Consider the following 24,862-nt stretch of genomic DNA (forward strand, 5'->3'; position numbering starts at 1 on the left):
TCAAGTCCATGATGCCATCCAGCCATCTCATCCTCTGTCATCCCCTTCTCCTCCTGCCCCCAATCCCTCCCAGCATCAGAGTTTTTTCCAATGAGTCAACTCTTCGCACGAGGTGGCCAAAGTACTGGAGTAGCTTTAGCATCATTTCTTCCAAAGAAATCCCAGGGCTGATCTCCTTCAGAATTGACTGGTTGGATCTCCTCACAGTCCAAGGGACTCTCAAGAGTCTTCTCTAACACCACAGTTCAAAAGCATCAATTCTTCAGTGCTCAGCCTTCTTCACAGTCCAACTCTCACGTCCATATATGACCACAGGAAAAACCATAGCCTTGACTAAATGGACCTTAGTCGGCAAAGTAATATCTCTGCTTTTGAATATACTATCTAGGTTGCTCATAACTTTTCTTCCAAGGAGTAAGCGTCTTTTAATTTCATGGCTGCAATCACCATCTGCAGTGATTCTGGAGCCCCCAAAAATAAAGTCTGACACTGTTTCCACTGTTTCCCCATCTATTTCCCATGAAGTAATGGGACCAGATGCCATGATCTTCGTTTTCTGAATGTTGAGCTTTAAGTCAACTTTTTCGCTCTCCTCTTTCATACAAGTGACATGCATATACAAGTGACATACATGTGTCACTTGGCTAAAAGAGAGTCTGAGGGAGCTGAAGGTGAATTTTGTTTTCCTTTTTTCTTTTTTTTACTAATTTAAAATTACTTGGAAAAATGATTCACTGATGTTTAACTTTTTTCCATTTTATAATAAAAAATTTCAAATATGTACAAAAGTAGACACGAAAGAATAATCACCATCATGCATTCATAACATGACTTCAATTATCAACTCATAGCCAACACCACTCATCATTACCTCTATCCACTTTCACATACCACACTATTTTGAAGCAAACCTCAGACACTGTATTTTTTAATCAATAAATATTTCAGTAGTCACCTCTACAAGATGAGGACTTTATAAATCTAACTATAGTATCATTATCACATGTAAAGAAAAAATATAATTATTCATTAATTTCTTCAAATATCCAACCAATAGTCAAATTTCCCAGAGTTAAGTTTTTTTAGCTGGACACATTTCTTCTGTTCCCCACCCCCAAGTCATGATTCTATCAGTGAAAAGGAGAGTACACAGTGAGTAGGCAAGCTACAGTACCTGCCACGCCATCTGTATTCTATATATACTACAAAAGTAGCTTGTCTAAAGAATGTTTCTGGGGAAAATAATACAATATGCTTCCTATAGTTAAAAATGCTATCAATTGAGTATTTTTAGTTAACAGTGACATTGAAACAGTAGTATTAGATTTTTTAGGAGTGGCCAAGTTTCCCACTTCAAGAGGTCTAACTTTATTGACCAATGAGATGTTTGTGAATTTTTTTAAAGTGGTTATGTACAAATCCCAGCTAACTGGTTTGTATCTACAACAGTATATGTTCCTGTATCTACAACAGTATACGTTCCTTGAAGGCACTGGCCATATGTTTAGTCATAAATATATATTCCATAACTCTTAGCACAGAAGTGACATGCAGTAAAAAAAACATCTGTTAAATGAATGAACAAGATGGAAGAAAGTAACCACATTTGTCAGGCATCTGTAATGACACAACTGAAATAAGGGAGCGGGGGAAGACTTCTAGAGTAAAAAAAAAAAGGTGACATGTATTTTTTCCCTCTACCATGTTTAATTTCCCTTATATCCATGGATGAATTTTTTCTAAGCATCTTCAGGATATCTCATACCTATAAAAGTATGTTTGGGTTCCAACAGTATTTAAAAACAATCAATTTGTCTAGCAGTATTTGAAATTTGGAAGGAAATGTTTTCAAATTCTCTAGCTATATCAATATTTTGCTGAAATGGTATTAAAGGAGATAGCATAGTAGTTAACTGGTATGTCAATATTAAACCATGAAAAATATATAAATTTAATAATGGCTATTGCTTAATATTCACTATAAATGACTTTTTAACATGCTAGATCTCACTGTTATAGTAGTAAAGACATATAGCCTTTGAAAAGAACACAGGTTTCAGAATCAGACAGATCTGGGTTCAAATCCTACAGGTTTGCTTATTGGGTAGTTGTTTATCCTTTCAAAACATGTTTTTCCTTTAAAATAAGAATAACAAAATAAAGCAAAAAAGAATAACAGCACTTACTCCAAGTGCTATTGTGAGAAATCAGTGATAACAATCAATACAATTACCTGACATACAGTAATCACCCAAGAAATATGAAGTCACTATTGTGTAAGATTTTACTACAAAATGTTTCATTTTGTAAACATAAATAAGCCCAAAACAAAGTTTAATACTCTAATGTCAGATAAAAACAAACTTTTAGTTTTCAATAAAGAAAAATGTCCTCTCACTTATTTTTGAAAATACCAGAATCAAAAGCCAGAAGAGTTCTTATCTGTTTACAACTAAATCTGCTTATTAGTACTTGCTTTCCTGAGTTACATGAATAAAAGACCTTTTAATGAAATTCCTAGTTTCTTATCGCTAAAGAAATAAATGAATGTTCCTGGTACTGCTAATTCACTCCAAGTCTTACTGTACCTGAGTTAAACACATAATTAATATAACACTTGCCTAAAAGTCTAAAGAAAGCACGTGAGTAAAAACAATATTGAATCTTTGCTCATTTTATTATGAAAACTTAATTACTTTCTGGAAGAAGTAAGTCTTTTACCTTATTCTCTGTATTGTAGTACATCATATACTCACACACACACACACAATGACATACATACTTCACTAACATGACTCACTTTCCCAGAAACTGTTAATCACCATACCTTTTGTGGCAAAATTTTTAGATGCTGAATTCCCAGTAAGACATTTATGTTTTAATTTTTTTCTCTCTTCTTCCATTTGCTTTTCTTGATGATATAATTTTTCTTCTCTCTGAATTATTTTAAGTTCTTCAGCTTTTCTTTGACATTCTTTCCAGGCTTCCAATTCTTTAGTTGCTTTTATCCGTTCATTTTCTTTCATATCTTCTATTTTTTTCCTCTCTTCTTCTTCAATCTGTAAAAATTAAAATTACCAAATCCTTTAAAACATATAAAAGGCAACATTTTAAAAATAAGAAATTCATTATAATTAGTTACTTTCACCTCTAAACACTTGTCATTAAAACTCCAGCAATAGTTAGCAATGAATAAATAATTAAAATAGGAAAGGCAAATGATTTAGTAGAATGCTCAACAATCTGGGTGTCACTGAACACGTATCTGTTTCCCTGGTAGCCCAGATGGTAAAGAATCTGCCTGCAACACAGAAAACCCAGGTTTGAGCCCTGGGTCAGGAAGATCCCCTGGAGAAGAGAATGGCAACCCGCTCCAGTCTTCCTGCCTGGAGAATTCCATGGACAGAGGAGTCTGGCAGGCTACAGTCCATGTGGTCACAGGGTCGGACCTGACTGAGTGACTAACACACATACATTGATATGTTCTTGGGCAGTCACTTTCCCTAGCCTCAGTTTACTTGTATGTAAAATATAGGCATACATTCAATTAGATGATATGTAAGAGTTTGGTTAAAAAAAAACACAAGAAAAATTTGTTATTCTGAAAGTTAAGTCATTTGTCTCAAAACCCTTACATATACACAAACATGTATATGCAAACATTTGGCTTTCAAAAATGCCAGTCTTTCCTGTCTTAGGACTGAAGTTGCACTGACCTTCATCTGAGGAATGAGGGCATAATAAGAAGGGATACAGAAAGCAGGAAGTAGGGAGTCCGTCTCTGGTGGGTGGAAGTGTTTGAACTCTGAATCCTGCTGTAAACTATGTCTGCTGCTGCTGCTGAGTCGCTTCAGTCGTGGCCGACTCTGTGCGACCCCACAGACGGCAGCCCACCAGGCTCCCCCGGCCCTGGGATTCTCCAGGCGAGGACACTGGAGTGGGTTGCCATTTCCTTCTCCAACGCATGAAAGTGAAAGTGAAGTCGCTCAGTCGTGTCCCACTCTTTGTGACCCCATGGACTGCAGCTCACCAGGCTCCTCCGTCCATGGGATTGTCCAGGCAAGAGAACTGGAGTGGGTTGCCATTCCTTCTCCCAACTATGTTTGCAGCAGCAGTTATTTGAAATTTCCACATGAAAAGCTAAATATCAGATGAATCTGAAAGCAATACATTGCTCAGTTGTGTGCAAACTTTTCTCCCTTTCACAAACTTCATATGGTCAAGAGAAAAAAAATCTGTGTAACAGAGTAACTGATTAGTATATATGGTTAACTCCACTTTTCTAACTTTCCTATGGTAACAAGTATTTCTCACCTCTATCCTCTAGAGAAGCAGTGTCTAACAGAACTTTTATCAGAGGTAGTAATGTTCTGTACTACCCATTACATTAGCCACTAGCCACTTGTGGCTAATGAAGCACTGAAAATGTAGCTAGCGTGACTGAGGGCCTGAACTGTTCATTTTATTTAAGTTTCATTGATGTAAATTTAAATGAATTTACATTTAAATAGGACATCTGACACAACTGTAGAATGATATGCTGGGAAGAAATTTATAAAAGACTGAATTATTTTAGGATATGGAATTAAAACTACAAGTATGAAAACTGTGAAGTATCAAAGAAATATTTGCATGAGTTAATACTGTCCTCTAGAGACTAATTTTTTTTCCTATTAAACTGTGAAACACTGACATTAAAATAAATTTCATAGATTACTAACAGAAGCTTCTTGCAATCCCAGAATTGCTTCTAAGACCTAAATTAAGCACACAAGATGCTAACTACATGTCCTAAGTTCAGAGAGCTGCGGTGAGCTGTCAACAGGTTGGACCAGGACAAATCTGCACAGGACAGTGAACCAGCATTTGAAGGCCTCACAACAGGTCATGATGAACAGTCAGTGTTAGCTATAGGTAGCCACAACCTAAAGGATGATGACAACTTCCCCTAATTTAGTAATATATTTGCCTTTTTTCCCCTCCTTCCTCTCTGCTCCAACACGTGGGAGGAAAAAGTGTGAAGAGTCAGAACACCTTCACCCCTCACAATCCCTGTTGGGCAGAGTAAATTTTTAAAAGTTTTACAAATGCACAAACTAGGTCTAATTTACCAAAAACAAGACTGTTCTTACAACCAAAAGTAACAAGTTCTATTATGCCAAGATGTAGTTAAGGGAAATATGTGTGTGGGCAGCCACACATCCATATGTACATATAAATATAATAGGCTGTATCACAAACATAAAGGTAGTCCTCAGGGATTAATGAGGAAGAGGAAGAATTACAAAAGGCATCAACAAACAGGTCACAGAATGAACTGGAATGAAAAGAAGAACGTGAAGAAGGTAATACCTTATGATTATGATAAAGAAAAAAGGGAGACTATATACAGCAAAGAAACAAGAGACTGACACACATTAAATAATCCTTCAAGGTCTTATTTTTTACAAAATGCAATCAGGGGAACATACCATTTAAAGGAGGAATGTGTCGTAACAGAAAAATTCAGAAAGCTAGAAAAATAATCACCTTACATGAAGAACTGGATTTTAAGTCCTTTGTATTGCTCAAAAAAGGATACCATATAGTCTGGAATATGAGTTTAATATAGACAGCAAATGTAAGTAACTGAATAATGAGCAGCTTCTAATACAAATTCCTGAAGAAAGGGAAACCTATAATTATTTCAATCTGGAATGAATCTCTAGTTTATCAAGGCAATGTTCTTTATAAACCAATCTCATTTATGAATTAAAATGCAGAAATAATAAAATACTAGGAAACTGAATCAAGGAAAATATTAAAACTATAATACATCTTGATCAAATATGGTGTTTCTTATTTATGATATTAGGCACTCAAAAGAAAAAAATAATATGATTTCAGTACATGCCAATATACTAGTTTATACTGAAAAAAATATTTTTTAGATCAATAAAAGGAGTTACACAATATCATACTTTATGATGAAGCATTAGAAATATTTCCAGTAAAGTCTCTAAGGCCAATAATGACTACTGTTTTACTATTTTCCTGGAGGGCATAACCTACACTACAGAATTTTTACAATAAATACATTTTTAAAATTAAAAACTTTAAGAACTACAAACATAGATTATACAGAGATAGAACTATCATTATTTGCAAATAATATCATAGACTACCTAAAAGAATACAAATAATAAATTGACAAACTATTAGAATGTAAGGGATTCCCTGGTAGCTCAGCTGGTAAAGAAACCACCTGCAATGCAGGACACCCCAGTTCAATTCCTGGGTAGGGAAGATCCGCTGGAGAAGGGACAGGCTACCCACTCCAGTCAGTATTCTTGGGCTTCCCTGATGACTCAGACAGTAAAGAATCTGCCTCCAATGCAGGAGACCTGGGTTCTATCCCTGGGTTGGGAAGATCCCCTGGAGGAGGGCTTGGGAACCCACTCCAGTATTCTTGCCTGGAGAGTCCCCACGGACAGAGGAGCCTGGTGGGCTACAGTTCATGGGGTCACAAAGAGTTGGACACGACTGAGTGACTAAGCACAACACATTAGAATGAAAAGATTTCAAGGAGGCAATCACATACAGGATCAACTTACACAAACTCATAAAAACTAACTTTCCTACAAACTGGCAACAATCAGAAAATACAACAAAAAGGTCATTTCATTAGTAATTGCCATAAAAGCTTTTATAATGCTGCAAATAAGCTTAGCAAAATATGAGCCAGCCCTATATGAAAGCTATATAATTTTGCTGAGGAATATAAAATGCAAGTCTGAATAAATAGAGATAAATGCCACATTCCTGGAAGAAAACCTCAATGTCTTAAATATGTTGATATTCTGCAAATTAATTTATAAGTCAATTTAAATCTAATCAAAATACCAACAGAACTCTTAGGAAGTTTGGTAATAAGTAAATGTGAAATTCATCCACAGCAGAAAACATGCAGGTTTTATGGAAGAATGAAGAGGTTGGCAATTTTCATCCATAAAGATTAAGTATAAAACTAGACAAATTTATCAAAAACAATCAATTCAAGGCAGTGGGAACTAACCAAAGGTAGCCTGCAAATTGATAAGTGTTGATTCCAGAGAAACTGCTAAAGTCACAGGTTAAAAGCTGTGAGAGGCTCTGCCCTTCTGCCTAAGATTTCTTCCAACCACTTGCTCCAGCCAGGATGACAAGACCAACATTTTTACTAACATGAAACTAACAACAACAACAAAAACCCCAGGAGCTTTGTTAGCAAAAACAGTGGACTCATTTCAGGGTGGGGTAGTGAAAACCTGTGGCTTTGCTAGAGAATAGTAAATTTGGTTGGGAACGAAAAGGGGAAATCTGCAGCTGAGGTCTGAGGTTGAAGCCCTGGTTAGGGTAAGTGCTTGACTAGTCAGAAAATTAAAAGAGCGAGCATGTAAATTAGAGAGCCATGGAAGGTCTGTAATAAACTCACCATACACCCCTGGTTAAACAGAAAGTGACGCATTACTGGGGGATACTTGAGGAAGCCTGGCATAAAACAAAACCAAGGGATATTTGAGAACTTGCTCTAACTTTGAATGTATTCCCAAATCCACATACAGACCTGTCAGCACAGGGGTGGAAGCCTTTCAAGCTGAACGTATTTATGACCTGTGCCCAAGTCATTAGCTAACAAGTAGCTATGCAGACACAGGGAAGACACTTAAAGAAAAAAACATAAGAAATTAAAAATAAGAATGAGAAAACTCAGCAGAAACATCAGCAGTTGTTTACCACAAGTGAGTCCAGAGTGACTCCACAGTTAAAATCCAGGCAAGTTATTAAAAACTAAACAACTATCAATCAATCAATAATTTTTTAGAACTCAGAATTATTATAATCTACAAAAATGTCTTTCCTAGTGTCTCTGTCCATAAAGAATCCACCTGCAATGCAAGAGATTGCCTGCAATGCAGGAGACCTCTGTTTGATCCCCGGGTTGGGAAGATCCCCTACAGAAGAAAATGGCAACCCACTCCAGCATTCTTGCCTGGGAAATCCCATGGACAGAGGAGCCTGGTGGGCGACAGATAGTCCATGGGGTACCAAGCGTTGGACACAACTTAGTGACTAAGCCACCAACCACTAAAATGTGTAGTTTCCAACTAAAAATACATCAAGAAATAATTACCAAAAACTTCTCAAATCTGATGAGATCATTACACTTTTCAGAGAATTTCAACCTAGAGTAAAATAAATGCAAAGAGATACACCTACATAAAACTTAGTCAAACTACTAAGTTAACCCAAAGACCAAACAAAAACTGGAAAATCTTTAAAACAGAGAAAAAAAAAGGACTCCTCATCATGTACAGAGGAGTAATAATACAATTAAAGGCTGATTCTTCATTAGAAACAATGGAAGTCAGAAAGCAGCTCGAAAGATCTGTTGTTCAAAGCACAGACAGACAGAAATTACTAGAGTAGATCCTGCAAAGTACTAGATCCTGCAAGTACTAGATTCTGCAAAACCATTCTTCATAAATGAAAACGAAATAAGCACAATCCAAGATAAATGAAAACTGAGAGAAACTATTTGTCACAGACTTGCCCAGTAAGATATACTAAAGAAGATTCTTCAGGCTGAAAGGAAATGGTACTAAACACCAACTCAGATCTGTAAGTGGGAATGAAGAATACGGGAAATGGTAAATATATGGGTAAGCATAAAAGACAATTCAAATGGATAAACAAAGTGTGGTATACACATAATAACAGAACATTTTTCAGAATTAAAAAGGAAGAAAATTCTGACACATGCTAAAAAGTAGGTGAACCCTGAAGACATTATACTAAGTAAAATAAGCCAGGCACAAAAGGACAAATACAGTATGATTCCACTTACATGAGATACCTAGAGGAGTCAAATTCACAGAGACAAAATAAAATGCTGGTTGCTAGGGGCTTAGGGAAGTGGGGAATGGGAAGTTATTATTTAATGGGTACAGAGTTTCAGTTTGGGAAAATAAAAAAAACTCTAAAAATGGATGGTTGGTGATGGTGGCAACACAATGTGAATGTATGTAATGTGACTGAACTATAAATAGTTAAAATGGTAAATTTTATGTTATTTATGTTTTATCCATTAAAAATTTTTAAAACACAGTATTTGCTTTTCTTCTCTTTGAAAACTTGAAATTTTAAAAAAACCCAATAATTTTAAAAGTAAAATTATAACACATTTTTATTTATAAAATTCATATACATATACCTATTCATGAATGGCAATAATAGCCCCAAAATAAAGAAAGAAAACAAAGCAGTAAAAGGCAAACTTGCTATATTTTACTGGAACTGAGTCAGTGTTAAACTGAAGAAGATCATGACTGTGATAAGCTAAAGGTGCATATGGCAACCATTAAAAACTTGAATAACCTAAAATTTATATTCATATCATAAAAATTATGTTTATATAGAGTATGTATACACACACACACATACACACATATATGTGTAAAGCTAAAAGGTGAACAAAGGAGCTCCAGCTTCCATTCTGACAGGTTAAAGTGTGTCCTTTAGATGGACACACTAAAGACGAAGCTTTTGGGACCCATCAGAGAAGTAAGTCACAGAGAAAACTGGTACTCTGAAACCCAGAGAGACAAGTGTGTCCAGAAAAGACACAAAGATCTGCTTGTCTTTTCCAGAAGCAACTGGAGCTATAAACTGGCAAAAACACTTAAACAGTAACTTTGACAAAATGCTGGAGTCTGAGTGTGGCCCAGCACAGCAGTGAGAAACTCTGGGGAGCCAGTCTTAGAGGGTAACACTATTTTTGTGAGCTTTACCATCAGAAACCCCACTAGATTACCATGACTAAGATCTGAATAAGAACTCTGGCAGAAGATGGGGAAGAATAATCTTTGAGAGCCTGCTATACAGTGTGAAGTAAGTCAAAAAAAGAAAAATATCGCATGTTAATGCATATATATGGAATCTGGAAAAATGGTACTGATGAACCTATTTGCAGGGCAGGAAAAGAGATGCAAACTCAGAGATTTTGGACACAGTGAGGCAGGGGGGAGGAGAGGGTGGACGAATTGAGAGAGTAGCATTACAACATACACCGTATCATATGTATCAATGAAACACATAGCTAACGGGAAGCTGACATATAACACAGGAAGCTCAACACAGTACTCTGTGACAACCGAGAGGGGTGGGATGGTATGGGGGGTGGGAGGAGGTTCAGGGGGAAGGGACATATGTGTACTTCTGGCTGATTCACATTGTTATATGGCAGAAGCCATACAATACTGTAGAGCAATTATCCTTAAAAAAAGAATTTTAAAAAATAATCATTGTGAAATACAAAAATACCCAAAGCATTCTCCATAACAACGATCGACTCTCCTGTCAGAAAGAAAAGCAACCTGTCAGAGCTAAAGTCCCTTATCTGCGCAGGGAGAAGGGGATTCTTCCCACGCCTGTCCTCCCCAGACTTCCTATCCCACCTGAAGGGAGAAAAAAAAAAACAACACAGCTGCCAGGCTTCAGGAAAACAGACAGGAACAATGCAGCCAGGGGAGAAAAGCTGTATCACTGGAAGAATATGTGTGAAAAGATCACACAACCAAGATACAGACCCATGAAAAGACTGGGATTTGATGGAAAGACGATAGAATATTTCCACTCCCTTACAGTTTACTACCACATCAACCAGGTTCCAGGATAATGACACTGGATCACAGAAGAAAAGAGCTGTATGACAAAGGCTCTCTCTGAGGATGAGTAGATAGAGATGCCGAAAATCCAAGGTTCAAAAAAGAACTGGAAAAAAAAAAACCCAGTTAAAAAAAAAAAAAATTAGAGGAATTTGAAGCCTCTAATACCTATACCTGTACAGCTAACACAGCTAACATTAAACATAACCCCAAATCCTGTTAAAGTAAATAAATTTACTCACTAAAGTCGTATTAACCTTAGTTTCTATTACCTGATACAATATGACTAGTGTTCAACAACAAAATTGTAAGGCATGCCAAAAAGTAAGTAAAAACACGTTGCAGAGAGACAAGCAACAATCAGAACCAGTCTCAGATATAACACAGATGTAAGAATTATTAGGCATGGAATTTAAAATAACTGCTTAATATGTCAAGGGCACTAATGGGGAAAAAAAACATGCAAAAATGCCTAAGAGTATCTTTAAGCTTTAAGCTTTATTATCAACAAAGAACACTGCCTGTCGCTCTGGTAATGAACTATGTTGTCCACCATCAAGCCATCAGTCAACTGCAGACGCACCAGTGGTGCAGGATACTGGCCCTAGACAGTTAAGAAGCATTTCAAAGGAATATTTCAATAAGCACATTATCGAGCATCTTCCCATATACAGAAAAGCACTGAAAACATTAACTTGAGATGTCTGTTTCTTGTGACAAGCAGTAATCTTTTGATGTTCAGCTACATGGTTTTTGCTTGTTTGTTTTTTCAACAAAAACCCTTCTATATCCCAGGTCCTTCTTCACCTCTGTGGGACAGTTCCCCAGAGCTATCTGAGACGCTGTTTCCAGGGCTACAGTCCTCAGCTGGGTCCTTAGTAAAAACATAACTCTCAATTTTTAGGCTGTGTGTTATTTTTTCACCCAATATCTTTCACATGGAGCTATATATCATTCTAACAATGAGCTAGGAAAAGTGATGTATTAATCCAACCTGAAGTTTCATATAGCGTAAAATTTCTATAAATTTCTGAAATTATTTAGCTATTTCTGTAGAAAACATAATCTGGTGTTTAGAATGATATAACTATGTGTTCAGCTCAATTCAGTCGCTCAGTCATGTCCGACTCCAACCCCATGAACTGCAGCATGCCAGGGCTCCCTGTCCATCACCATCTCCCAGAGTTCACTCAAACTCATGTCCATCGAGTCAGTGATGCCATCCAGCCATCTCATCCTCTGTCATCCAGTTCTCCTCCTCTTCCCGATCCCTCCCAACATCAGGGTCTTTTCCAATGAGTCAATTCTTCGCATGAGGTGGCCAAAGTACTGGAATTTCAGCTTTAGCATCATTCCTTCCAAAGAAATCCCAGGGCTGATCTCCTTCAGAATGGACTGGTTGGATCTCCTTGCAGTCCAAGGGACTCTCAAGAGTCTTCTCCAACACCACAGTTCAAAAGCAGCAATTCTTCGGCACTCAGCTTTCTTCACAGTCCAACTCTCACGTCCATACATGACCACTGGAAAAACCATAGCCTTGACTAGATGGACCTTTGTGGGCAAAGTAATATCTCTGCTTTTGAATATGCTATCTAGGTTGATCATAACTTTTCTTCCAAGGAGTAAGTGTCTTTTAATTTCATGGCTGCAATCACCATCTGCAGTGATTTTGGAGCCCAAAAAAATAAAGTCTGACACTGTTTCCACTGCTTCCCCATCTATCTGCCATGAAGTGATGGGACCAGATGCCATGTTCTTCGTTTTCTGAATGTTGAGCTTTAAGCCAACTTTTTCACTCTCCTCTTTCACTTTCATCAAGAGGCTTTTTAGTTCCTCTTCACTTTCTGCCCTAAGGGTGGTGTCATCTGCATATCTGAGGTTATTGATATTTCTCCAGGCAATCTTGATTCTAGCTTGTGCTTCTTCCAGCCCAGCGTTTCTCATGATGTACTCTGCATAGAAGTTAAATAAGCAGGGTGACAATATACAGCTGTGACGTACTCCTTTTCCTATTTGGAACCAGTCTGTTGTTCCGTGTCCAGTTCTAACTCTTGCTTCCTGACCTGCATATAGGTTTCTCAAGAGGCAGGTCAGGTGGTCTGGTATTCCCATAGTTTATTGTGATCCACACAGTCAAAGGCTTTGGCATAGTCAATAAAGCAGAAATATACGTTTTTCTGGAAGTCTCTTGCTTTTTCAATGATCCAGCGGATGCTGGCAATTTGATCTCTGGTTCCTCTGCCTTTTCTAAAAGCAGCTTGAACATCTGAAGTTCACGGTTCACGTACTGCTGAAGCCTGGCTTGCAGAATTTTCAGCATTACTTTACTAGTGTGTGAGATGTATTCAGCTAAAACATAATAAAATTGATTTTCATTTCAGTTCTCTTCTCCCTAAAAACTGAATCATGTTCCCCCAAATTTGTGTTGAAACCCTAACACTCACTCAATGAAACAATATTTGGAGATAAGGCTTACAATTACAAGGAGGAAGTTAATATTAAATGAGGTGATAAGGGTAGAGCCTTGATTCACTAGGATTATTGTCTTTATAAGAAGTGACACTCTCTCTGTGTCTATCATGTAGGGACACAGCCAGCTGCAAGCCAGAAAGAGAGGCCTCATCAGAAAATGAATTGACCTGAAGCCAGATACTGAACTTCCCAGCTTCCAGACTGTAAAAATAAATTTCTATTACTTAAGCTGCACAGTCTGTGTTTTTGCTGTTGGCCTGTTATGGCAACCCAAGCAGACTAGGACATTGTCTTTTCTCTTTGGCAGATTTTCAGATAGGCCAAAGGTGGCCCAAAGACATCAGTGAGAGCTGTAAGAAGAACCAAAAGCTAAATAAATCACAAAGTGAAAAGTCAAACTCAGAAAACCTGAGAGGAAATTATTTAACTCACCAGCAAATTTGGACGTAGGGATTCTACCTTTCAGTTTACTTAACTAAAGTCAAATCTGGACTTTCATACAAAGCATAAGAATTTGTAAGTGCCTTGGAAACTCCATGTGTAGATAAGGATGGCTTCCCAGGTGGTTCAGTGGTAAAGAATCTGCCTGCCTATACGGAAGACGCAGGAGATGCCAGTTTGACCCCTGGGTCAGGAAGATCCCCTGGAGGAGGAAATGGCAATCCACTGTAGTATTCTTGCCTGGAAAATCCCAGGGACAGAGAAGCCCAGTCCAGGGGCTCACAAAGAGTCACACACAACTTAGTGACTAAGCACACAAAGATAAGAGTAAACTCTTACTAAAGTGTTAGCTCTATCTGTCTTTGAATAAAAGTTATTACTTGATAGAAAATGCTTTGGTCTTACCCTATATGACTTTACAGTCTTATCATGATTTGCTGGTATCTTTTAAAGATCCAGCTTTGGCTTACTGTTGAAGAAATCATCCTGAAGTCAGTACTCAGGTTTACTACACAGAGACACAGTACTGATATAGTTAATGTTATATATGCTAAACTGCTTCTATTAATCTAGCCTTCAGCTTCAAGGAGCAAAACTGACAGAATGGAGGAACAGAAGTAAAATTAGGTTTTTTAAACCAGATTTTGACTAATGGAAATTCGTTAATATCTTACTCTTGTACCCTACTCTTTACCTTATCCTTGCTGCTCAACAGTAACCTTATTCATCTCTTATAACGGACTTTTGCAAACAATTTCTTTTTGGAGGTGTCCTACTGAACTAAGCTACTTCTGGTTCAAAAGACCTTGCCGTTGAGATGATGGGAACCATCAACATCTTAAATTCTTTCAATTTCTTTCCGAAACGAAAGTATTTATTCTTCCACACTCTGTTCTTTTCAAAGCTAACAAACACCCTAATCAGTATTACGAATACATGACCCTACATCAACCATCTCTTTTCCATAATACATATACTGCTGCTGCTGCTGCTAAGTCGCTTCAGTCGTGTCCGACTCTGTGCGACCCCATAGATGGCAGCCCACCAGGCTCCCCCGTCCCTGGGATTCTCCAGGCAAGAACACTGGAGTGGGTTGCCATTTCCTTCTCCAATGCATGAAAGTGAAAAGTGAAAGTGAAGTCGCTCAGTCCTGTCCAACTCTTAGCGACCCCATGGACTGCAGCCCACCAGGCTCCTCCGTCCATTGGATCTTCCAGGCAAGAGTACTGGGCTGGGGTGCCATTGCCACTAACAACTCAACTAGTACATCATGAGAAACTCTGGGCTGGAAGAAGCACAAGCTAGAATCAAGATTGCCTGGAGAAATATCAATAACCTCAGATATGCAGATGACACCACCCTTAGGGCAGAAAGTGAAGAGGAACTCAAAAGCCTCTTGATGAAAGTAAAAGTGGAGAGTGAAAAAGCTGGCTTAAAGCTCAACATTCAGAAAACGAAGAACATGGCATCTGGTCCCATCACTTCATGGCAAATAGATGGGGAAACAGTGGAAACAGTGTCAGACTTTATTTTTTTGGGCTCCAAAATCACTGCAGATGGTGATTGCAGCCATGAAATTAAAAGACACTTACTCCTTGGAAGAAAAGTTATGATCAACCTAGATAGCATATTCAAAAGCAGAGACATTACTTTGCCCACAAAGGTCCATCTAGTCAAGGCTATGGTTTTTCCAGTGGTCATGTATGGACGTGAGAGTTGGACTGTGAAGAAAGCTGAGTGCCGAAGAATTGCTGCTTTTGAACTGTGGTGTTGGAGAAGACTCTTGAGAGTCCCTTGGACTACAAGGAGATCCAACCAGTCCATTCTGAAGGAGATCAGCCCTGGGATTTCTTTGGAAGGAATGATGCTAAAGCTGAAACTCCAGTACTTTGGCCACCTCATGTGAAGAGTTGACTCATTGGAAAAGACTCTGATGCTGGGAGGGATTGGGGGCAGGAGGAGAAGGGGACGACCGAGGATGAGATGGCTGGATGTCATCATGGACTCGATGGACGTGAGTCTGAGTGAACTCCGGGAGTTGGTGAAAAGTATGGGCAACTGACTCCATACATAGAGCATTAAAAAAATTACTGTCCTAAAATTACAAACCTTCAATAACTTCCCAAAAAGCTCACTAGGATCTAGATTCAGGGACCCAGGGAAAGGAGAGCAAGAAGACCAACTGTCCTGCACTCAAGGTGTAACAGCTCTGAAAAACTGACCACAGACTTTCTCTAAGCTCATGCGGCAACAGGGCAAATGAAATTAAAAAAAAAAAGATTTTAACCATACCTCTGGAAAAGATGAAAAAGTCTGCAGTAAACAAAAAAGTGGACATATATATAGTTGCTGAAATTTTATTTCTGCACAGACTCTGTGAATTTGAGATATGCTTACACAAACAGGAAGTAAGTCAGCAGACTTGACAAAGTGTAAATATAAGAAAGACAGTGTCAAAGATACTGCCTTTTCTCATGATAACATGCTAATGGCTACAGTTAATTTTTCATATGTTTGGAAATTTGGTAGATGTACATAGAGTTTTAGTAAATTCCTGTTAGAACAAAAAGAAATTAAAAGTCTAAACATAATCATAGGAAGATAAGCATTGTTCTGTTTTCAAAAATAAATGTTTTCTTATTAGGAAAAATGTTTATTATTAGAAAAACATAAAAAATACAAAAAACGAGAGTAAATTACAAGAGATCTTACTCCCCATTCATTTTCTATACTTTTTAAATTATAAAAATAAGATTTCATGTAAAGGCCTTTTCAAATTGTCAGAAAACACATAGATATGGTTTAATATTAACTGAAATAGAAGTCTTTCTTCAGATTCAAATATAGTAACTACAAGGGACCCAGAATAACCAAAAATACAAAGCTGGACGGCTCATATTTCTCAATTTCAAAATATATTATTTACAAAGCTCCAGTAATGAAGAAAGTGCGGTATTGGGTTTACCTGGTGGTCCATTGGTTAAGAATCTGCCTCGCAATGCAGGGGACTCAGGTTCAATCCCTGGTCAGGGAACTAAGATCCCACACGCCATGGAGCAACTAAACCAGTGCCTCACAACTACTGACGCTGTGTGCCACAACCTGAGAGTCTGGGCACTGCAACAAAAGATCCTGCATGCCACAGCTAAGACCCGACACAGCTGAATAAATTAAATAAAAATAAAATTAATTAATTAAAAAAATAAAATGTGGTACTGGCATAAAGACAGACACACAGACCAATGGAATAAAATTGAGAGTCCAGAAATAAATCTACACATCTATGCACTGACAAGTTTTTGATAAGGTTACCAAAACCTTTCAAAGAGGGCAAGAATAGGCTTTTTAACAAATGGTGCTAGAACAACTGAATATCCACCAGCCAAAGAATAAGCCAGGACCCAAACTGCACACTATATACAAAAATTAGCTAAAAATGGAACAATCTAAATTTAAGGAGTAAAAACATAAAATTCTTAGAACACATAGGGTAAATGCCCATGACTTTGGATTTGGCAACAGATTTTTAGATATGAGTGACACCAGAAGAATGAGCAACAAAAGAAAAAAAAAAAAAACATATTGGCCTTTAAATTTAAACCTTTCATGAGGCTTCCCTGGTGACTCAATGGTAAAGAATCTGCCTGACAATGCAGGAGACAACGTTCAACCCCCTGTCTGGGAATATCCCAAGATGCCACAGAGCAACTAAGCCCCTGCGCCACAACTATTAAGCCTGTGCTCTAGAGCCCAGGAACCACAGCTACTGACCCTGCGTGGCAACTACTGAAGCCCGCACCCCCTATAGCCTGTGCCACCACAGAAGCCACCAAAGTGAGAAGCTCACACACTGCAACTAGAACGAAGCCCCTGCTAGCCGCAACCAGAGAAAAGCCCAGTCAGCAACAAAGACCCAGCACAGCCAAAAAGAAACATGTATATTAAAAAGACACTTTGTGTACCAAAGGATACTACCAAAGAAGGATACTATCAAAGTGAAAAAACAATCTACAAAATAGAAGAAAGTATCTGAAAGTCATTAATAAAGGCCTAGTATCTGGAATATGTAAAGAACTCTTACAACTCAACAACAAAAACACAGGGAGAACAAGATGGTGGAGGAGGAGGTGGACGTGGAGTACATCTCTCTCCACAGATACATCAGGAATACACCTTCAAACACAGAAGTGCATGCAGACCAGCTGAGAGCAGACAGAAGTACCTGACCAGCAGAAAAGAATATACAGACCCACGGAAAACTCAGTAGGAGGAAGGAACTAGGGGGAAAACAGCAGTGTTAGTAGGACGGGACCTGCCCTCAGTGGGTGGGGGAACTGAAGCAGGGGTCCGATCCCCACACTCGGGCAACTGTCTGAGTCAGAGGAGAAATGTTTAAGGCTGAGAGGGAAACAGCTGATCTGTGGCCGCCGAAATGGAATGACAATCAGATAGTCCTTGCCGTGGACAGGGACACAGGTCCTCTGGAAGGCACAGCAGCTGGCAGCTGGAGTTTAGGGATTGTGGAGCAATCCCAGGTCAAGGGCTGCTGTTGACTGCAGAAAGACAGTCAGAGGGGATGTGAGGGAGGAGACTGTGGTGGGAAACGCCTGTGGAGGAAAGCCGGGCAGCCATAGAAGCAAGGCAGTGCTGCTGAGTCACGTATAGCGGGTGGAGCCATCACCATAGCCTCTCTCTCCCCACACACCAGCATTGACCAAGGAACAATAGAGAGGCTGGCCCATCAAACACTAGCTGCACTGAACTACAGAGTAGGACCCATCCAGGGTGCTCCCTTAAGTGCCTGATGCGCAATTTACAGAGCAGGGCCCCAGCGAGGGGGGCCCCTCTGTGTGCCTGACGTGCCAAACAACAGAGAAGGACACAAGGCAAGGGAACCCTCTAAGTGTCTGAACAGCAGAACTACGGAGACAGACTGGCCAAAGATGCCTTCTGATTGCCAGCTACAAGAGGCTCAAAAAAAGACACTGATGGGGCCATAACTCCTGTGGCGAAGGTAGTCCACGTCCCAGCACACTAGGCACCACCAGGGTCTCTGAAGCCAAGCAGCTGCGCCACCTTCACGCTCAACTCTCACTCGGGAAGAGCTGCCACAGGCAAAAAATGTCTTGCATCTATGCACGCAGGGTCGTTTTGGTCATGTCCAGCTCTTTGAGACCCTGTAGACTGTGGCCTGCCAGGCTTCTCTGTCAGGGGGATTCTCCAGGCAAGAATACTGGAGCATATTGGCCAATACTGTTGCCATACCCTTTGAGAGCACTATATTCCTGCTGCCCTAGCCACCAACTCCCCTGAGCACCTGCTGCTGCCAGAACCCCTGCGACCCAAGCAGCTGCACCACCTCCACACCTGGCCCTCACAGGAGCAGACCCAAGTCCTCCAGGGCAGCCTCAGGAGCAAACCCCAGTGGACGACCCACATGCAGAAGAAGAGATAAAACCATAACTGAAACCCAGGGGCAGTGGGCTAAGGAAGAAGACCCAAAACCTTCCCATCAGCTGTACAAGCTGCAGATTAAATCCACACGATCAACTAAGCAGACTCTGTATCTATGGAATATATAAAAGGTCATTGAGAGCTCCCACAAAAGAAAACACACTAGTTCTAATAGCTGTGGACACTGGAGGCAAGAACACACAGGAGGAGGACCAGAACAACCCAATTACAAGAACTGAAATTGAAGCTGTGAACAAAAATCTCCCCAAAAACAAAAAGCCAGGGCCAGATGGCTTCACAGGAGAATTCTATCAAACACTTAGAGAAGAGCTAATGCCTATCCTTCTAAAACTCTTTCAAAATATTTCAGAGGAAGGAACATTTCCAAACTCATTGTACAAGGCCACCATCACCCTGATACCAAAACCAGACAAAGACAACACAAAAAAGAAAGCTATAGGCCAATATCACTGATGAACATAGATACAAAAATCCTCAACAAAATTTTAGCAAACAGAATTCAGCAACACATCAAAAAGCTCATACACTATGATCAAGTTGGATTTATTCCAAGGATGCAGAGATTCTTCAATATACACAAATCAACCTATGTGATACACCATATTAACAAATTGAAAGATAAAAACTATATGATAACCTCAATAGATACCGAAAAAGCTTTTGACAAAATTCAGCACCCATTTATGATTAAACTCTTCAAAAAATGGGCATAGAAAGAACCCACCTCAACAGAGTAAAGGCCATATATGATAAGCCTACAGCAAACATTATTCTCAATGGTGAAAAACTGAAAGCATTCCCTCTAAGATCAGGAACAAGGGTGTCCACTTTCACCACTATTATTCAACGTAGTTCTGGAAGTCCTAGCTACAGCAATCAGAGAAGAAAAAGAAACAAAAGGAATCCAGATCGGAAAAGAAGAAGTAAAGCTCTCACTGTCTGCAGATGACATGATACTGTACATAGAAAACCCTAAAGGTAATACCAGAAAATTACTACAGCTGATCAGTGAACTTAGCAAAGTTGCAGGATACAAAATCAATACACAGAAATCACTTGCATTTCTATACACTAACAATGAAAAATCAGAAAGAGAAATTAAGGAATCAATTCCATTCACCATTGCAACAAAAAGAATTAAATATCTAGGAATAAACTTACATAAGGATACAAAAGAACTGTACACAGAAAAGTTTAAGACACTGATGAAAGAAATCAAAGACGACATAAACAGATGGAGATATATTCCATGTTCCCAGGTAGGAAGAATCGATATCCTAAAAATGACTATACTACCAAACGCAGTCTACAGATTCAATGCAATCCCTATCAAATTACCAATGGCATTTTTCACAGAATTGGAGCAAAAAATTTCACAATTCATATGGAAACACAAAAGATCCTGAATAGCCAAAGCACTCTTCAGAAAGAAGAATGGAGCTGGAGGAATCAACCTTCCTGACTTCAGATTATACTACAAAGCTATAATCATCAAGACAGTATGGTACTGGCAAAAAAACAGAAATATAAACCAATGAAATAGGATAGAAAGCCCAGAAATAAACCCATGCACCTATGGGTACCTTATTTTTGACAAAGGAAGCAAGAATATACGATGGGACAAAGACAGTCTCTTTAATAAATGGTGCTGGGAAAACGGGACAGCTACATGTAAAAGAACGAAATTAGAACACTTCCTAACACCACACAAAAGGATAAACTCAAAATGGATTAAAGACCTAAATGTAAGACCAGAAGCTATGAAACTCTTAGAGGAAAACAGAGGCAGAACACTTGATGACATAAATCAAACCAAGATTCTCTATGACCCACCTCTTAGAGAAATAAAAACAAAAGTAAAAAAGTGGGACCTGATTAAACTTAAAAGCTTTTGCAGAGCAAAGGAAACTATAGGCAAGGTGAAAAGATAACCTTCAGATGGGAGAAAATTAATAGCAAATGGAACACCTGACAAAGGATTAATTTCCAAAATATACAAGCAGCTCATACAACTCAATGCTGGAAAAACAAATAACCCAATCAAAAAGTGGGGTAAAGATCTAAACAGACATTTTCCAAAGACACACAAATGGCTAACAAACACAGGAAAAGATGTTCAACATCACTCATTATTAGAGAAATGCAAATCAAAACTACAAAGAGATATCACCACACACTGGTCAGAATGGCCATCATCAAAAAGTCTACAAACAATAAGTGCTGGAAAGGGTGTGGAGAAAAGGGAACACTCTTGCACTGTTGGTGGGAATGTAAATTGATACAGCCACTGTGGAGGACGGTATGGAGATTCCTTAAAAAACTAGGAATAAAACAACAAAAAGACAAATATTCCAATTATAAAATGGGTAAATGACTTAAATAGACATTTTGGCAAATAAGATATACAAACGGCCAAGAAACACATGAAAAGATGCTCAAAAATCACTAATGTCAGAGAAATGCAAATCACAACCACACTGAGATACCAATTCACATCTGATAAGATGGCTATAATTTTTTAAAAAAAGGAAAATAACAAGTGTTAAGAAGGGTGGAAGAAACTGGAATCATCATATACTGCTGGAAAGAATGTAAAATGGTGTACCAATTATGAGAAATTATTTGGTGATTACTCAAAAAATTAAATATATGATTACAAATGACCCAGTAATTCTATTCCTAGATTTATTCACAAATCAGTTGAAAACATTTACTCAAACAAATACTTATAAGTGAATGTTAACAGTAGCACTATTTACAAAAGCCAAAAGATGAAAAGAAACTAAATTTCCACCAACTGATGAATGGATAAACAAACTGCAGTACACTCATGCAATGGAATATTGTTCAGCCATAAAAAGAATAAAGGTCTCAGACATGTTACAACATAGATAAATTCTAAAAATATTATATTAAGTGAAAGACTGAAGACACCAAAGGTCATATATTATATGTGAAAGGTCCAGAATAGGCAAATTCATAGAGACAAAAAGGAGATTAGGGACTTTTAGGTGAGGGAAGAGTGAGAAGTGACTACTAATGGGCACGGGGTACCTTTCTAAGGTGGTGAAAATATTCCAAAATTAGATAGTAATGATGGTTGCATAACCTGTGAATAAACAAAGCCAAAGAATTGTACCCTTTTTTTTTTTAATATATATATGTATGGACCACCAGCGTGGCTCAGTGGTAAAGAATCCACCTAACACTGCCAGGAGACACAGGTTCGATCATTAGTTTGGGAAGATCGCCTAGAGAAAGAAATAGCAATGATACTCTAGTATTCTTGACTAGGAAATCTCATGGACAGAGGAGCCTGGGGGGTTACAGTCCATGGGGTTGCAAAAGAGTTAGACATGACTTAGTGACTAAACAACAAATATATATGTACACATACACACACAAAACAGAGTATTATTCAACCTTAAAAAAGAAGGAAATCTTACCATGTGCAATAACATGGAAGAACCTGGAAGGCAGTACACTGAGCAAAATAAGCCACACAAAGACAAATACTGCATGGTACCATGTGCTGAGCTTAGTCGTCCAGACATATCTCACTCTTTGCAACCCAATGAACTGTAGCCCACCAGATTCCTCTGTCCATGGGGATTCTCCAGGCAAGAATACTGGAGTCGGTTGCATGCCCTCCTTCAGGGGATCTTCCCAACCCAGAAATCGAACCCAAGTCTTCCACAATGCAGGTAGATTCTTTACCATGTGAGCCACCAGGGAAGCCCCTACATGGAATCTTAAAAAAAAAAAAAAATCAGAATCACAGAAAGTTGAGTCGTGGTGCCAGGGGCTGGAGGGGAGGCGAGGAAATGGGAACACATTGGTGAAAGGGCACAAACTTTCAGCTGTAAAATGAGTAACTGCTGAGGATCTAATGCATACAACATATTGATTATAGTGATAAACTGTACTACATAACTGAAAGTTGTTAAAAGAGTAGATCTGAAGGATTCACCTCAAAAAAAAAAAAGATAGCTATGTGAAGTGAAAGATATATTAGTGAACTTGAACATGTGATTCCTTCCACTATATAAACATGGATCAAATCTTCACATTGTATGGTTTAAATATACTACAATTTTATTTGTCAATTTTACTGCAGTAACTGGAAAAAACAGCTTAAAATTTTAAAAAGTCACCATGGCAGCAGTATGAAGAAGGAACACAAACAAAAAGTCAAAGTACATTTGGTCTGCAGAACTTATTAGAAATATCAGAGATGAGAAAGATAAAAAAAATAAAATTTAAAAGCAATAGTGATGGGGGAGTAACCAAGACAGCTGAGTAGCAAAAGTTCACACACTTAAAAGACCCAGAATGAAGGCAGTAAGGTGAAAAGAGCTTAGGTCAAAGCCATTGGCTGATACTGGAAAACTTTCCAAAGAGCCAGGAAGTGACTTGGATTCCTCCTAAAGACACTGGCAGCAGGCATTCTGGGGATTTTGTTCTACCATGAGAACACTGGTGCTAGGAACATTCTGGAGTTCTCCCTTTAGCAGGAAGCTTACTTGCCCACCAGCATATCAGCACCAGTACCAGGACATGTACGGTCAAGCTGCAAGCTTCACAGGAGACCTAGCTTTCCTCACCAGTGGGTAAGCACCAGCCTTGGCTACACAGCCTTCCAGCCAGGGCCAGATCCTAGACTTTAGGAGTCTAACGTCTAGGATCTGGCCCTGCCCACCGATGGGCTGACACAAGACACAGGATCCCTCAGGATCCATCCTTACCTTCTAGCAGGTAACACGAATCCTGAGATCCCCCAGGCCCTGCACCCAGATGCTTCAGGGTCCCCTGCCCACAGACAGCCTTAGTGGGACCTGGCCCCACTCACCAACAGACTGGCACCAACTTTGGGACAGCCCAAGCCATGCAGCCAAAATACCAAGACCCAGCTCTGTCCATTGTCAGCTGACTGCTTCCCTATCAGAAGGGCCTCACATACAACAGGGATAGGGGTGAGCCCTGTCTACCAGCATGCCCATCCCCACAGTAGTTGGCCCTGACACAAGACAAGGCCCCACTTAGCTGCACAGGAGTTAACCCTAGATCGTGTATCTCTGGTGACCCAAGAAGAGTATATTGTTGGGTCTCATAGGGTTGTCTTTTACATAAGGTCACTTCTCCATGATCAGGAAACATAAACCATCTAGTTAATATCTACAAATAAACACGCAGAATTAGGCAAAAGGAGGTAACAGAAGACTATGTCCAAACAAAGGAACAAGATAAAACTCCAGAAGTAGAACTACACAAAGTGAAGACAAACAATCTATCCAATAAAGGATTTAAGAATGAATAAACACAGTGTGAAGCTTAACAAACAGCTAGAAAATATGGAGAAGAACCAAACTGAGCTGATGCATATAATAAGTGAAATGAAAAACACTAGAAGGAATCACAGTAGGTTATATGATATAGAGGAATAGATCATCGAATTGAAAGACAAAGTAGTGGAAATTACCAAAGCCGACAGGAAAAAAAGAATTTTTAAAAAATGAGGACAGTCTCAAAGACCTCTAGAACATCAAGTAAACAAATAATCACAATATATGGGTCCCAGATGGAGAAGAGAGAGAGAAAGGGGCAGAGAACTTATAAGAAGTGATAATAGCGGACAAATTTCCATTCTAGGAAAGGAAACATACATCCAGATCCAGGGAACACAGAGTCCCACATAACATCAATCCCAAGAGGTCCACACCAAGACACACTATAAATTAAATGGCAAAAATGAAAGATAAAGAGAGAATCTTAAAAGCATCAAGGAGGGA

General features: G+C 38.9%; 1 protein-coding gene across 4 annotated transcripts in view; it reads right to left on the reverse strand.

The window, feature by feature from the left end:
• DNAAF4 (dynein axonemal assembly factor 4) overlaps positions 1-24,862 on the reverse strand; it is a 68,342-nt gene that overhangs the window by 29,966 nt on the left and 13,514 nt on the right. For all 4 annotated transcript variants that reach the window (XM_040226579.1, XM_040226578.1, XM_040226577.1 and 1 more), the window contains exon 4: positions 2,828-3,059. In XM_040226579.1, coding sequence (XP_040082513.1) covers positions 2,828-3,059 — 232 coding nt within the window. The remainder of the gene's footprint in view (positions 1-2,827; positions 3,060-24,862) is intronic.

The sequence above is a fragment of the Oryx dammah genome, unplaced genomic scaffold (genome assembly GCF_014754425.2).
Source record: "Oryx dammah isolate SB20612 unplaced genomic scaffold, SCBI_Odam_1.1 HiC_scaffold_26, whole genome shotgun sequence".
Lineage (NCBI taxonomy): Eukaryota > Metazoa > Chordata > Mammalia > Artiodactyla > Bovidae > Oryx > Oryx dammah.